General features: G+C 41.5%; 1 protein-coding gene across 6 annotated transcripts in view; it reads left to right on the top strand.

Annotated features, from left to right (window-relative positions):
• Positions 1 to 15,780, top strand: part of SNTG2 (syntrophin gamma 2) — a 329,718-nt gene that overhangs the window by 248,004 nt on the left and 65,934 nt on the right. For all 6 annotated transcript variants that reach the window (XM_056856441.1, XM_056856443.1, XM_056856445.1 and 3 more), the window contains exon 11: positions 5,721 to 5,759. In XM_056856441.1, coding sequence (XP_056712419.1) covers positions 5,721 to 5,759 — 39 coding nt within the window. The remainder of the gene's footprint in view (positions 1 to 5,720; positions 5,760 to 15,780) is intronic.

Raw genomic sequence — 15,780 nt, 5'->3', positions numbered from 1 at the left:
TATGCAAGCAAAATGACTGGTGTAGCCCTGTGTAACTCCATGGGGGAGTTTCACAGATTTCTATTTTTGAATCCATTTATTTCGCGTGTTTTCTGACTGGGAAACTGGCCATCAACTAACTAACCCCCCTTCAGGAATGGGCTCCCTGTCACCCTCCCATAGCTTTATGCTTGCTGTCCCCCCTGGCCACTGAGGATGGGGGGATAGGGTTGCCAGATCCAGCTTAGGAAACTCCTAGAGAATTGGTGGTGGAGCCTGGGAGGACAGGGACCTCAGTGGGATATAATGGCCTAGAGTCCACCTCCAAAGCATGCATTTTCTCCAAAGGAACTGATCTCTGTAGTCTGGAGATGAGCAATAATTCCAGGGGATCCTCAGATCCCACCTGGAGGCTGGCATCCCTACATGTCTTGGATCCACTACTGTATTTCTGCAGATAGAAGAGTTTACAGCAGCAGAGCATAACTTTCTTATCTCCTCTTCCTGATGCAGTCCAAAATGCCCCCACCTGCCATTCCTGCAGTCCCTGTCCCCCAGGAGCTGCATTTCAGCAGCAATTTAGAACTTCGGCAAAGGTAAAGCAATGGTCATTACTGAACCATGAGGTAATGTCACATCCCAACAGTTCCTAGGCAGACTATGTTTGCAGAGTGGTTTGCCATTGCCTTCCCCAGTTGTCTACACTTTACACCCAGCAGCAAGCTGGGTACTCATTTTACCAACCTCGGAACGATGGAAGGCTGAGTCAACCTTGAGTCGGCTACCTGAAACTGACTTCCATCAGTATCGAACTCAGGTTGTGAGCAGAGCTTTTGACTGCAGTACTGCAGCTTACCACTCTGTGCCACAGGGCTTGGAGTAGGAGGGGAATGAGGAAGTCTTACTCCTCTGGCAAAAACCCTTCAATCTACAGAAACGCTCCAGTGGATCCAAGCACATTTCTCCATGTTTCATGCTCATATGGAGGCCATGATGATACATTTTGACAAGTTATGCTCTTAGATGATTTAAATATGTGTGTGTGTGTGTTTATTGTGTCTGTTGGTTCCAGAGTTCTGAGCTTGGTTTAACTAGGCCATGGGAGAGATAACTGCTGTTTAACTACTCCTGTTTATTTTTTTGCTCATGTAAAGGAACAGGCTCACAAGGTCTTCACTGTTCCTTCTTATTGGACCCCCAGGAAGTCATAAAAAGCCATGGGGTGCAATTTACAACCTTGGTAACCACCAACTGCACCAAATGACTCTTAGGATTATCTCCTGCCAGACTGAGTTGTATGTCTAGCACTCTGTACCTGTGTTGCCATTTAGAGGCCCTGGGTAGTTACTGCATTATCCACCACCCTTCTACAAGTGTGGGGACAATCTATCACAACTTTACACTTTAGGGCTATTGTGCATCCCTCCCTACTACCACACTTTAGATAGCAAGACCGAATGGGGTGGTGCTTTTCCAGAGATCAGACTTTGAGCATTTTAAATATGAGCAAGTTAAATAAATAAATAAATACACACACACGTTCCATTCAAGCAATTCAGGCTTAGCAAGGGAAAAAACAAAAAGGTATAACACTACAGTCTTCTTTTTACTGAACAATGTAGCATTTTAGGACAGACGAGCTTTACTTGAAGTTGCAATAAGTTTGAGTTCATCATTACCTTAGATCTCTAGGTTGGTATTCCTCTCTGTTGTCTTCTACCTTGTGGACAAAATGGACTCCTTTTGTGAAAGCTTATTCCATCATGGCTTGTGCGTATCCAGAGAGCCTACCAAAATAGAAGAGGTGACCAATCCCTTACCCTTGGGATGGCCTTCTTATCTCAAAGGAATAGTTTTTTGTCTATCACTTTAGTCTTACCAGCTCTGTGGCTCTAAGCAGGGGACTTATTATCAGAGGATGGAATAGCAAGCCAATAGTATAACTAAGAGCTTGAATGCTCTGTGCTGGGAACTTAATGGTTACTCTCTACACCCCACCCCCCAGCAATTTTTCTGTAGCAGGGCTCCTGTGCATGGACAGTCACAATAACTGAAACAGTGCAGTGAACTCTTGGGTGGAGGGTGTTTCTTGTATTAATCTTATTTGTATTAATCTTATTGTTTTATTACCATAGTTTTAAATTGTTGTTTTTATTTATTTGATGTCATTATCCTATTCCTTTTTTGAAAGCCACCTTCTGTTTTTTTCAAGTAAGAGGGTGCAATCTAAATATTAAATAAACAAGCATATCGTAAACAAGGAAATGATTTTCCAGATAGCATAATATACAAGAAGGTGATATTATAAAGCAGGGATGGGGAATGTCCGGCCCCTGGGCCGTTTACAGCCCCCGAGGCCATTTTCGGTGGCCCTCAGGAGCTTCAGGGCCCTGCCAGAGAAACACAAAACAGCACTGCCCTCCCTGAAGCCGCAGCGTGCAGGAAAGCTGCGGCCCCTTTAAACCCCCTCTTGCCGACTGTCAGCTGTTAATCAGCTAGAGGAGGGGGAGGGAAAAAGACGCTTCCCCCAAGGGAAGGCGAAGCATTCCTGCACACCGCGGCACAACAGTTTAAACCTCTCTCGGCACTGGGGGGGGGGGAGCCAGCCGCTCCCGGCAGCAGAGCATGCGTGTGGGAGCCGATCAGGTGGAGGACTTTTGTGGACTGGCAGGGGGGAGGTGGGAAGGCTGAAGCCTGGTCGCATGGAGCCAGCTGTGTGTGTGTGTGTGTGTGTGTGTGTGAAGGCTTTTCTCTCTTTTCTTCCTTTTTCTGTCACTCTCTCTCCTATTCTTTCTCTCCTCTTTTTCTGTCTCTTTCTTTCTCCCCCTCTCTCTTTCTCTATTTTTTCTCTCCTTCCCTTTTCTTTCTTTCTCTTTCTTTCCTTCCTTCGTTCTTTCCCTGCTTCCTTCCTTCTTTCTGTCCTTCTTTCCTTCCTTCCTTCTTTCTTTCCTTCCTTCTTTCCTTCCTTCCATCTTTCCTTGCTTCTTTCCTTGCTTCCTTCCTTCTTTCCTTCTTTCCTTCCATGCAGATCAATCGCAGGCTGCAAGCTGCGCCCCCCCCCCCGGCACCTCGGATGCCTGGGCCCACCGCTGGCTGTCCTCCCACCTGGGAGGAGGGGGAAGACCTGGGGGAGCAGAGGCCCCCTCCAAGCCTTCTCTGCATAGCCTCCTCTAGGGTTGCCAACCTCCAGGTGACTGGAGATCTCCTGCTATTACAACTGATCTCCAGCCAATAGAGATCAGTTCCCCTGGAGAAAATGGCCACTTTGGGCATTGGGCTCTATGGCTATGCAGTCTTCCTCCCCAAACCCCACCCTCCTCAGGCTCCACTCCCAAAACCTCCCACCAGTGGTGAAGAGGACCTGGCAACCCTAGCTTCTCTCCCCACCCACCAGGAGATCTACGCCCGGTATGGCCCCTGAACTATGTTATAAATATGCAAATGGCCCTTGGCAGAAAAAAGGTTCCCCACCCCTGTTCTAAAGTAATAACCATTGTACACCCTGCAGAATAAAAGGGAATGTTAATGATTTTAAACATGATATGTGATGCAGAATATCAGTGAGCTGAAGCATTTCTGAATTTGGCACAGTAAGCACAATAAGTGCACATTAACCTGATTGTCTGGATGCCATCAAACTGGGATAAACATGACTTGATCATTATGCCATTGTGCTCCCCTATGTTATCCCCATCCCCTCTCCCCCAAAGGCGAACAAGAAAACAAACTCCAATTGAAAATAAATTCCAGATGCTCTGGACATTTGATTATGGGTACCTGGGAGAATTGAAATTGGTAGTTGTATATATGTAAGTTATACATGCTAGTCTAACGTGACGGAGAAGAAATTTTATTACAAATCAATAACAAATTATGGAATATTTCTCTATTGTGTGAATTGTGCAAAGCTCCAGAATTACTATTGCTGAAATCAATGGTTATTTGAATGAACCCAAGAGATCCCCCCACCCCAGTTTAATGCTGATTTGGAGCCAAGAAAGTAAACCATAGTTTACATCGCCCCCGGGATAATTTTAAAAGTACTTACTTTTCATAGTCTGTAATGGCCGCTTCCTCACCAAATAATCATGGGAAAACTCAGTTTCCCATGAATGCTTGCAATGAGCATGCACAAAGCTATAGGTAGCAATGACTTTGTGCAGGCCCATTGCAAGCATTCATGGGAAACTGAGTTTTACCACAATTATTTGGTGAGGAGGTGACCATTACAGTTTATGAAAAGTACTTTTAAAATTCTCCTGGGGGGCTTTTTTCGAGGTAGAGTCACCACCTTTTCTGGGGTCCCAAAGGGGTAGACTCCCCTTTTCCATAGAAAAGCATTTTCTATGGAGGAGGAGGGGTGACCTCTTCAAGACCCATAAAATTGGACCCCTGACCTAATCTTCACCAAATTTTGGGGTTCATACAAGGAGAGTCCCTTGAAGCTACCCTAAAAATCTGGGAACTACCTCCAAAATGCCCCCACAGAAGCTTTGGAAAAAATCCCCGTAGATGAAAATGGCCTGATTTTTTTTTTTTTTTTTTTGTAAGTGCAGAAATAAAGTCAAATACCCCTTTACTGGTATTGGAATTCAGATTTTTCCGAGTTTACAAAAAAAAAATGGGCCCAATAAACCCGAACGTGAAATTTATCTTGTTTTTTTTTTTTTTTTTTTGCACAGTTCTACTGCCTTGTATCACATTAGATCTTTTGGTCATATCCTTCTAATCCTGTTTTACTCAGATTGGAAGAATTCAGACCTTGCTAAGTGAGATCCTTGTTATTTGGATGTTCAAGGAGTGAATGTGAGACTTAATAAATGCAAAGCATTTTATATATAACCAAGACAATGGTCTGTGCCTTAAGTTGCAGACTCATCTTCCCTTTTCACAAAGAACACTGTCTAAAATCTGGAAGGGTTGGCTGCAGAAATAGAGTATACACAGTTTTTTTAAAAAAAACACTAGCTCTCCAGGCAAACCAGCTCTTCTCCGGTTGCACAGTCTGCATTTATTAAAACAATTGTGCGATCATTGTGGAAGGAAACTACTTAATTGTTTACTCTAGGAAGGCTGTTGTGGGTAAGAAAGTAGGTTTAGGTAGTCAAGGATTCTATTCTGCATATGCTTCAACCTATGTAAGCATACTTTGGAAGCTGCATCTCATATAAAATGGTATAATCCTCCAGCGGCTCAGATTACACTGGTCTTTCTTATTTCAAAAGGCAGCTAAGTTTTAGAAGAATTGATTCCAAGCGTGGTTAATGTTCCACACCAATGAGGCAAGAAAATATTTTCTATTCTCACAGAAGTTCCTTTGGGTTTATGGTTAGTACAAATGTCTCCAGGAAATAGAGTGGGAGTACATCTTAAAACCAGCTTCCCTGATTTATGATAGATAATAAACCTGTAGTTCTGCCTCATCTTTCTATAGTGAGCAAGGCTGGAAAATGCAGAGAACAAACTACTAGAAATTAAAAATCATAGCTGTCTCTTAAAATTCCTTGATATAATAAGCTAATTATAAGGAATAATATTTTCATTTCCTTATTCTAGGAAGATGAAGATTGTGCAGAAAATTTTATTTTTTCATTACCCAGCCTTCATGTTAAATTGTATTGAAAATATAGCTAAGTATGGTTTCCATTATTGTTGTGATTGGAGTCAGATTATAGTTATATATGAAAAGCTTAAATGTTAGGTTGATCTGGTAATACAACTATCTGTATCTCTCTCTGCAGATGAAGATGGCAAATAAATGTTGTTCTCCCTCAGACCAGGTATGCTATTCATTTTATTATCGGTAAATATCTGTCACTTCCTTTTTTACTTGCAATTATTAGGGGGCATGATGGAATCAAAGTTATGCATTTTTAAAGTATGTGGGTTGGATCCTTGGAACCATGAATGAAAAGTGATCAATAGAATAGAACTTTCCCCTTTCTTCTACCTGGATCTCTCAAAGTTCTGCTCTTGAGGGGCAGGGTATCCTCAGGAACATTAGGATACTGCTGAAATAAGCCAGAAATCACCCTTCCTTCTTGCATGACCTCTTCTATTAACTGTCTATTAACTGTCTGGAATCTACCCGCCAAGAATGACAAGAACCACCTCAAAATGGTACTCACTAGTTCCAACCCAAAAAGCAGTATAAAAAGATGCTATGGTTGATGGTATCAGAAGTCACTGATAGTATCAACACAGTTACATTCCCTTTCTGTTTACTAGTACAGATTATTGACCAGCAACTAAGGCAATTGTTCCCCAAACCAGGCATGAAGCAATATGCATCCAGACAATCAGGTTCAAGTGTAGCTGTGTTTATTTATCACCCTTTTGCGTACCTTTCCCCCAATAGAAAAGAGACTGGAACATAATTACCTAGGTCGGTAGGATCCAATGATATCATTTTCTGTAAGGTTTAACCATCACCTCTAGGGTTGTGCATATCAAATATACCCGAACCAAAAACAAACCCAAAATTATCCGTTTTGGAAATATTCGAGTTTCAGGTTGACCAAATACCAAAATATGGGAATCTGCTTGAAGCCAAATCGGCAATTCCTGAAAAAGCTGAATAGATACTCGGCTTTCCAGGTTTCAGCTATTCGCCTTTTCGGAGTTTTCATTTTGAGGCCCTTGTTGCGTTTAAAGGAGAGCTATCTACTTTCTTCGTAGTCTTGCCCCCTGGCTGGTTTCCAGGGCAGCAGGAGGGAGGGAGCAGGCATGTTGGAGCAGCCAATAAGAAGGCTCACTGGAGCTTCCCATGTGGCCAATGGCAGCTATGTATTTTGCATTGCTGCAAAGCCAGCTGGTACAATCTACCTGGACTGCAACAGAGGACAACCTAGGGAGGAGGGAGGAGGGCCAGGAATTTGCAATGGAACCCAGGTAAGGAAGAAAAGTGTTCTTTCACCAATCGCAGAAGGTGTTTCTTGGCTGGAATTATTTTCAAACTTTTCTGTGCTTGGCCAAAGACTATAAAAGCAGGTCTGGTTCCCAGACCAGGCCGTTTGAGAGAGTTTGGTGGCATAGCTTGGCTTTAGCTCTTGCTGCCTGATTCTTCCTCTGCAATCCTGGATCCTGGTGCCTCATCCTTACCTGCTGAATTACAACCTGCTGCTTGGGTTGGATTCCTTCCTGCCCACTGCCTGTAGGAGAAGACATCAAAGGGCTTGAGATATCATCGTTTTCCTTTTAAACAAGTTGTTGTATTTGGGGCTTATTTTCTACATTTTCCTAGAAGCCAGCAAGCCTTGGCTTGTTGGTTGGTGTGGGGGAGGAGTTGCTAATTTGAGGGGGTGATTTGATTATTTTGGGTGGGAGGCCCTGCTTCCATTTCTCCATTGCCTGCTGTTTCAAAGTTGCATTGTTTGAATTTTGGGGTTTTCTCTGCTTCAGATCTTGCTGGCTTTTACCTGAAAGGAGGGGTGATTTGATTGTTTGGGGGGGGGATTGCTTTGTTGTTGCCATCATCATTCTCACTGTTATATTTAGAGAGAGGGTTTTTGGGCAGTTTGGTGTCTTCTTATGTGAACTTATGTGCAATGTTTTCCTGTAGGGAATGAGGCAGCCCCTCTGGGACCCCATAAAATTGGACCCCCTGACCCAATCTTTACCAAACTTTGAAATTTTTCCCCGTGGTCTATAATGGGCCCATTTTTTTCCGGTAAACCCGGAAATAAGCTGAATACCAATATTTACCTGTATGGGTATTCGGCTTATTTCAGGTTTACAAAAAAAAAATTGGACCCAATAAACACGAACTCAATTGAAACACGAACTCTAAATTTACTGAATTTTTGTATTTTGCACAACCCTAGTCACCTCCTTTAGGGCTGATGATACATACTCAAGCATTTATTGATCTCTAAACTGATCGTGTCAGAGGCAAATTACACAACAAGTTTCTTTACCCATTCACACTAGTTTGCCTGTGTTCTCAATAGCCATACAGCAGCTATGCAGAACTGCTTCTTAAAAAATGGAGAACCCAAATGAGCTCAGAACATCACCGAGGGGAAAGGAGGGACTTCTCACTTGAAAACCGCATCGAGAGGGGAGTTTTTCCACTAATTTTGCTGTTACACATGCACAGATAATTCATGTGGAGCAGCAACATTGATGAAATAACTCCCCCCAACATAGTTTTCATGCAGGGGGGGTGGGGACAGAAGCCCTTTCTCTCACCATGGTGCCATTCCAAGCACATTTGTGCTCTCCTCTTTTTTAAAGAAGCATTTCCCTACAGCTGCTGTGTGGCTGCAGGGAACACAGGCAAACTAGTGTAAATGAGAAAGGAAACATATTGTGTAGTTTGCCTCTCAGCCAGAGACCTGAAACTGCCTTCAGCAATACAAGATGGCATGTGGCACAGACGATATTAAAGGAGTAGCCATGTTAGTCTGCCATAGCAAAATAGAACAAAAATCTAGACAGTCTGATGAAGTGGGCTATAAGCCATGAAAGCTTATATTTAAATAACTCTTGTTAGTTTTCAAGGTGCCACTAGATTTATGTGACACAGAATTTTCCAAGTACTTTTCAAGTGCGTTGTTGGTTAGCTGAAGTCAACTAAAACTCATCTAAGCAACTGTGACTTGAGAGTCCAAAATTAATCCCAGTACAAAACTTAAATTTAATGTGGTGGCTAAACCAATATGGGTATAGGTGACTATTTGCAAAAATAAAAGTTCCCTAAAAGACTAACAAAATTATCCTGGTCAGGCCTGATTAAGACATGCTGAAGCCCTAAACTATGTCAAGTTTAAGAGGCTCCAAAATGTTGCAAAAAATGTATGTTTTTCTTCTAACACTGAAATTTAGTAATTATTTTGTATTTAAAGACCCCTCATAATCTGAGGCCCTAAAATGTAGTTTATTTAATTTTGGCATGATTCCAACTTTGCCTGGGGCATAAATTTTCATGAGCCAGAGTCTGGTTGGTCTTTGTGGCATAAACTTCTGTGAGCCAGAGGTCATTTCATCACACTCAATGTTTACTGCAGCAGATTAACAAAAAATGTGGACTACCCCCAGTGGAGTGTATTTGAAAAATATCTTGCAAATGGCAAAGGGCTACCAATGATTCTACATGAGCTATTTTATCAAGCAGGAAAAACTCCAGTGTTTGGCATTATACAGATGCTATGTTTGCAGAGAATTAATGTTTCTTTGCCACTTATACTACTGCAGTACAGACAGGGCTGGATCTACATTTTTTTTTGAAGGGGGTTAAAACTACAAAAGGAAGAATCAAACCGATTTACAATCACCTTCCCTTCCCCTCCTCATAAGACACCCAGGTAAGTGGGGTTGAGAGAGCTGTAACTTGCCCAAGGTCACCCAGCTGGCTTCATGTGCAGGAGTAGGGATTAGATTAGAGTCCACCACTCTTAACCACTATACCATGCTGGCTGGCTGGCAGAGATATGCACATGACAGCACATTACTGGCAGAAAATAGTGAAATCATGAAACAACTCTTGACGAATGTTAAAATAGAAAGTGCCAAAGCACGATTATAGCTGAACATCAAGAAGACAAAAGTAATGACTACTGATGAATTACACAACTTTAAGGTTGACAATGAAGCAATTGTAATTGTTAATGATTTTCTATTCCTTGGCTCCATTTTCAACCAAAAGGGATACTGTAACCAAGAAATCAGAAGGAGCTTGAGATTGGGAAGGGCAGCCATGAAGGAGCTAGAATAGATTCTTAAGTGTAGGGATGTATCACTGGTGACCAAGATCATTCATACTATAGTATGAAAGGCAATGAAGAAAGCTGACAGGAAAAAAGCTGATTCATTTGAAATGTGGTGTTGGAGGAGAGTTTTACAGATACTGTGGACTACCAAAAAGACAAATAAGAGGGTTCTAGATCAAATCAAGCCTGAACTCTCTCTTGAAGCCAAATAACTAAACTAAGGCAACTGTACTTTGGTCACATTATGCGATGACAAGAGTCACTGGAAAAGACAATAATGCTAGGAAAAGTTGACAGCAGCATGGATGGCTTTTCTGCTGCCGCATGGGCTCTTCTGCTGCTGCTGCCTGGCGCTTCTCAAGCCCACAGTCACAGCCAGCAGAAGCAAGCAGTTCTGCCAGCCCCTCTGTGTGCCGCCCAGGGCAGTTGCCCCCCTCTCCCCTCTAGATCCGACCCTGAGTTCTGACCTTCACATGGGCTCTGTGCTATGTTTAGTCACTCATTTCAAGTGTTTTACCTTCTGTGCTCAAACTACTGTCTCTCCCACTTCCTTCGCACCAACGTCTCTAGAGTACCTTATTTCTGTGTGAGCTGAGAAGATGTTCATTTGGGATCTGTTTATCTGATCGTAGTAGAGCATATACCACAAAAGCAATGAAGTACATAGACCTCTGTACAGTGCCATGTCACTGACATACATGTACAGTTAGGTAGCACCAAATGACATTAAGAGACCCAATACAAAATTACATGGAAACAAACGATTCACAGGAATAGGAAATGAACCATTCACAGTTCCTATATCAGTGTTTACCATTCATGTCTAAAGTGTTGGAGATTTCCACATTTGCTCTATGGGGAGACGTCTGCTGAACCAAAATTGGCAGCATCTGCATGTCCCCTACAGGGAATGACAAACAAATGTAGAAAGCATGACTCTCACTTCCTCTCAATATACATATCATTATATTTTTATACGTGTGTGTCATTATACATATCTTCAATGTCTGGAGCCACTCAGTTACATTTCATTGCAGTTTGTACCTGTGTTCATTTATGCTTGTTGCAAAATTCACTCCAGAATTTTTACCATATAGATTCTGTACAGGTCAAACACAATCAATCTTGTATGAGAAGATTCAAGATAGCTATTTTCCCTTAATATACTGTGTTTCTCTGTGAGACTTTTGTTGTTCTTTTAAGGCTCATATATCTGTCTTAATGTGAAAATGAAATGTCAGCTGAATAGCATAAACATGTTGTATATCACCTTGTTGGAATTTGTAGAATGTTTACCATTACCACTCTCAAATATTAACACTTTTTTGGTTCTGACTTGTATAATTTATCATAATGTTCAGAAAATTGAAAGCACTTGATTCTATGTTATTTTAGGAGGCAGCTAGATTTGTGACTCAATTTCCAAAAACATATACATCTTTGGATTACTGTTTTTTTTTTAATGAAACATTAAATCCAATGATGCTATCTGTATAAAGGGTAAGAAAGAAACCCTGTGCTTTGAATTATATCTGTAGCTGTAAAGGAATAACCCCCTCCTTATCTTACTGGAATTTTAAAATGAGGTATTTTTATCATCATTAATAGAGAACTGTTGATCAAGAATTTATTGCTGCAGTGCTGTGAAAAGACTGTACAGAAGCTTTGTAGCAACTGTCTGTGCATTTATTTTCCTTACATGGAAACAAAGTTGTTCACTGCAGAGGAGAAAGGTGCTGTTAATTCACTGCTTGCAACTCTTCTACCTCAGGTCTCTCATAGGGTTGCCAACCCTGGGTCAATAAATTCCTGAAACCCCCTCCAAAGCAGCCATTTTTGCCAGAGAACTGATCTCTGTAGTCTGGAGATGACTTGTAATTCTGGGAGATCTCCAGGCCCCACCTGGAGGTTGGAAACCCTCTCCCTCCCTCACTGTGAAATTTGAGACTGTAAGTCCCTTGTGACAAGGGCTTGCCTCTTTTCGGCCTGAGCTATCATCAGGGCTGTTTTGAGGTTCACACATTGCTCTGAGTAGACAGTGTTGGAAGAATGGTGGGATAAATGTTTAACAAAATTTTGGTGCAGTCCTAAACTTAGTCATGCTTTGGATTGCACTACTTGTTGGAAAAGTCTAGGATTACAATTGCTAAGAAATGGAAGCAAATAAATAAACCTTCAATCAAAGAGTAGAGAGAAAAGCTTTGGATGTATATGCGGATGGCCAAAATTACTGACTCTTTACATGGTAAAGATATGGATGAATTTAAACAAATATGGTCAAAGGCCGCCGCATTTTGGGATAAATTGGCAAAAACGGATTTTAAAGGTATAGTTAATGAATTATAGATTTATGTGTTTTTTTTAAACAATGATTATAAAAATAAGTTTTTATATACTGTCATAACACCTCTCCGGAAGTCCAAAGGTGGAGGGCACTGAGGTGGGTGGTAGAGGTTTGAGCACTATACACTTTTTAAAAGATAGTAAACATTGTATTAGTAACAGATGTAATAGTGCTCTATATATGTTTTGTATGTTATATGTTTTTTTGTATTTTTCTTTTTTTTGTTTAATTTTGTTTAATTTTATGTTTAATTATAAAAGCAATAAAAATTTACTAAAAAAAAAAAGGAAAAGTCTGGTGAAGATTTCTTGCAACAACAGCTGATAAAACCAAATCATCAAAAGAAGTTATGTGCAAGAAGTTTTATAACTCTAAAAACTTAAGCTGTTATGGCATTATTAATTTGTTCCTCAAAACTATGCCCTAAGGTATAATTAATCCAGTTGGTTTTGAAATTTTCAAAATACCCCATCATATAACACTGGCATACCAGCTTGTTTTAGAAGATCTGACTCTTAACCTGGGCAAGCTTTGATTGTCATTTATTTATTCATGTGAAACATATCGTATCCCAGAGATGCAAAATCTGCTGCGGCTTTCCTTTCCTTAGGTCCTCCTCACAACCCTCCTCTTTTTTCCTCCTTGCATATAATTGCTGTCACGAACGTTTCATTTATATTTGAATAAATAGACCAAACAAACACCCTGAGATGCCTGAAGCCACAATTGTATTTGCCTTCTTAATTTTTTATTGCAGTGTGACTCTCCATGGCAAGTCATTAATTACTTAAAGGCAGAGCTTGCTCCCACTGAAGTCATTGTTCCCATTTTCAATTGTGAGATCTTACAGCCCTTCCAGCCTACAGATTATGTTTGAGGAATACCTATTGGCACTCAGTAGCTTGCCTTGTCTACATTCTTATAATGATACCTATGATTTCCAAAATACATTCTAAATGTATAATATATTGTCCTTCAAACTGACATTATCTGCAAGGCATTGTCCACAACTTTATTACTTTTCAAAAAAAGGAGCAATAACATTTCATAGGCAACAGGCATTGATGAAGTAAAATTAAGAACATTGTTTCATTTCATTGCAGGGAATTGTGGCAGTGTTGTATGCTGAGATCACTTGGGGGTATCTGGCTGAAATTAATACAATACTGAACATGACGAGGGCTATCAGTAGGGCAACAGAACAGATAAACGTACAGCCCATTCCTGAGCTGAGGCGTACGGGGACGGCGGGGAAGAGGCACAGCGGCGCCTCTTCCTAAGCTGTTTCCCTAACGCCGTTAAACAAAAAAAAGCAATTTCGCGGCTTTTTTCTCTTTTTTTGGTTTAACTGGGGCTTTTCGCTCCATTGAAAACAGCAACGCTGTTCCGGCCACCGGCGCAAGTGGCCGAAAGTGGTGAGGAAGCCGACCAAGTGGCGGCTCCTCCCCCTGCCCTGACCCCGGAATGCCCCCCTGCATCGGCGTGGCCTCTCCATGCCGTTGCCGGTGCCATGGAGAGGCCATGCCGGTGGAGGGGGGAGGCACAGTCCTGTGGCGCTCAGCCGCCGCCAGGACTGGCCTCGCCACCAGCGTGAATGTGTGTAAACGCATGATTACATGCATTTACGCTGGCGGCGAGGTCACGCCTCCTCCTAACAACTTTCAGCCCGATTCTCAGGAATGGGCTGTAAGGGTTTCTGCATACTCAAGAGACTAGTCAAGTATGCAGAACAAGTTGACTTGCATATTAAAAAGAAACATGTGCCCCTGTAGCTTAATGAAAGCTGAGTATGTTTACTACCTTTAGAAAGTTGGGAGCAACTGACAGACAGTTAAAGAAAAAAGTAAAAAGACATAAGAAAATTGACAGTATTTTGGGAGGACAAGATTTGGATAAAGGAGACATTTAACTATCATTTATTTCCATCACCCATTTCCTCACAAGCACCAAACCAGTATTCCTTTAATTAGAAAAATCCCATTAAAAATTTAGCTCCTTGAAGGATGGGTATTTATACAAAAATAAATGAACATTTATTTTTAGAATTTATTTGGGAATTTTAACCCACTTTTCTCCACATAGTGCAGAATCAAAGTTTTCAATGGCTGTTGCCGCACTGTTATCGCTGGGAATACCTAGTGCGGTAACAGCCAATGTCTTCCCACCAAAAAATCCATCAAATTCCACAAAAACAACAAAAATTCCTAACAACAAAATTACTAACCAGTAACAGACTAATCCACAGAGTGGAGAAGAAGGCAGAGAAAGTGGTAACAGCTCTGCCCTTGATAGAACGGAGTCCCTCCCCAAGCAGGCAGAGTACATACTATGCTGCCTTAAGCAGAGTGTGTATATATATATATATATATATATATATATGGGACCAGAATATGTTATGCTACAATTTCTTGCATTTAAAGAAATTATTGAACAACCTGGTCCTAAAACAGTCATACTGGGATGCCTGTCTTTCATATTGGGTTGTTAATAGTGTCAATAACTTCCTACTTTAAGTTCCTACATGCTCCTGACACCTGGAGTAAAAAAACTGGGAAATACACAAAAGCCATTTTCAGGCTTAAATTGGCCTTTGGTAGATGGTTGTCCAGCATTCGTGGCTTTTAGCTTTTTCTGAACAGATGCAAGATTATAATAATATCAGGGTTATCTACATAGTTAGGCGATTCAGCCAATAGCTTGGCCTTACAATTCAGACATCCTAGGTTAAGTTTATAAGTGTTTAATGAATAACTTAGCTATCTGAATCCAGCTGTTTGTATCACTTGCAAAGTAGCTATCATTAAGAGCCAGTGTGGTGTAGTGGTTAAGAGCAGTGGTCTGGAGGAGTGGATTCTAATCTGGAGAGCCATGTTTGATTCCCCACTCCTCCACATGAGTGGCGGATGCTAATCTGGTGAACTGGGTTGGTTTCCCCACTCCTACACATGAAGCCAGCTGGGTGACTATGGGCTAGTCACAGCTGTTAGAGCTCTCTCAACCCCACCTACCTCACAGAGTCTGTTGTGGGGAGGTGAAGGGAAAGTGATTGTAAGCCAGTTTAATTTTCCTTAAGTGGTAGGGAAAGTTGGCATATAAAAACCAACTTTTCCTCTTCTAAACTGTAAAGGTCCCCTGTGAAAGCACCGGGTCATTCCTGACCCATGGGGTGACGTCACATCCCAACGTTTCCAAGGCAGACTTTGTTTGCGGGGTGGTTTGCCAGTGCCTTCCCCAGTATCTTCCCTTTACCCCCAGCAAGCTGGGTACTCATTTCACCGACCTCGGAAGGATGAAAGGCTGAGTCAACCTTGAGCCGGCTACCTGAAACCTACTTCAGTCGGGATCGGACTCAGGTTGTGAGCAGAGCTTTTGACTGCAGTACTGCAGCTTAAGGAGGACCATGGGGTTCCTCCTTCTTCTAGTTGTGGCTTAATCAAAATGTCCATCTCTCAAAAGCCAGTCTTGCCTGAGGAAAGTGGAGTTCAATACTAAGTAACATCATTCCATCAGCAACACCAAAAAACAGATGCAAATGGGGTTTCCACATAATCAGTGGTAGATATTTTAGGGTGGAAACAAAGTTATTTCCAGTTTACTGTTAATAAGACATCAGATTCAAACTAATCACACATTCCTCTTACAAAGATATCCAGTTCTGTTAAAAACTAATGAAGTTTTTCATTCATATAACATTTGCAGGGAGACTACTGTAGACATTAATTCTTCAGATAAATAACTTGCATAATT

The sequence above is a fragment of the Euleptes europaea genome, chromosome 10 (genome assembly GCF_029931775.1).
Source record: "Euleptes europaea isolate rEulEur1 chromosome 10, rEulEur1.hap1, whole genome shotgun sequence".
Classification (NCBI taxonomy): Eukaryota; Metazoa; Chordata; class Lepidosauria; order Squamata; family Sphaerodactylidae; genus Euleptes; species Euleptes europaea.
This window is presented reverse-complemented; position numbering and strand designations above follow the sequence as displayed.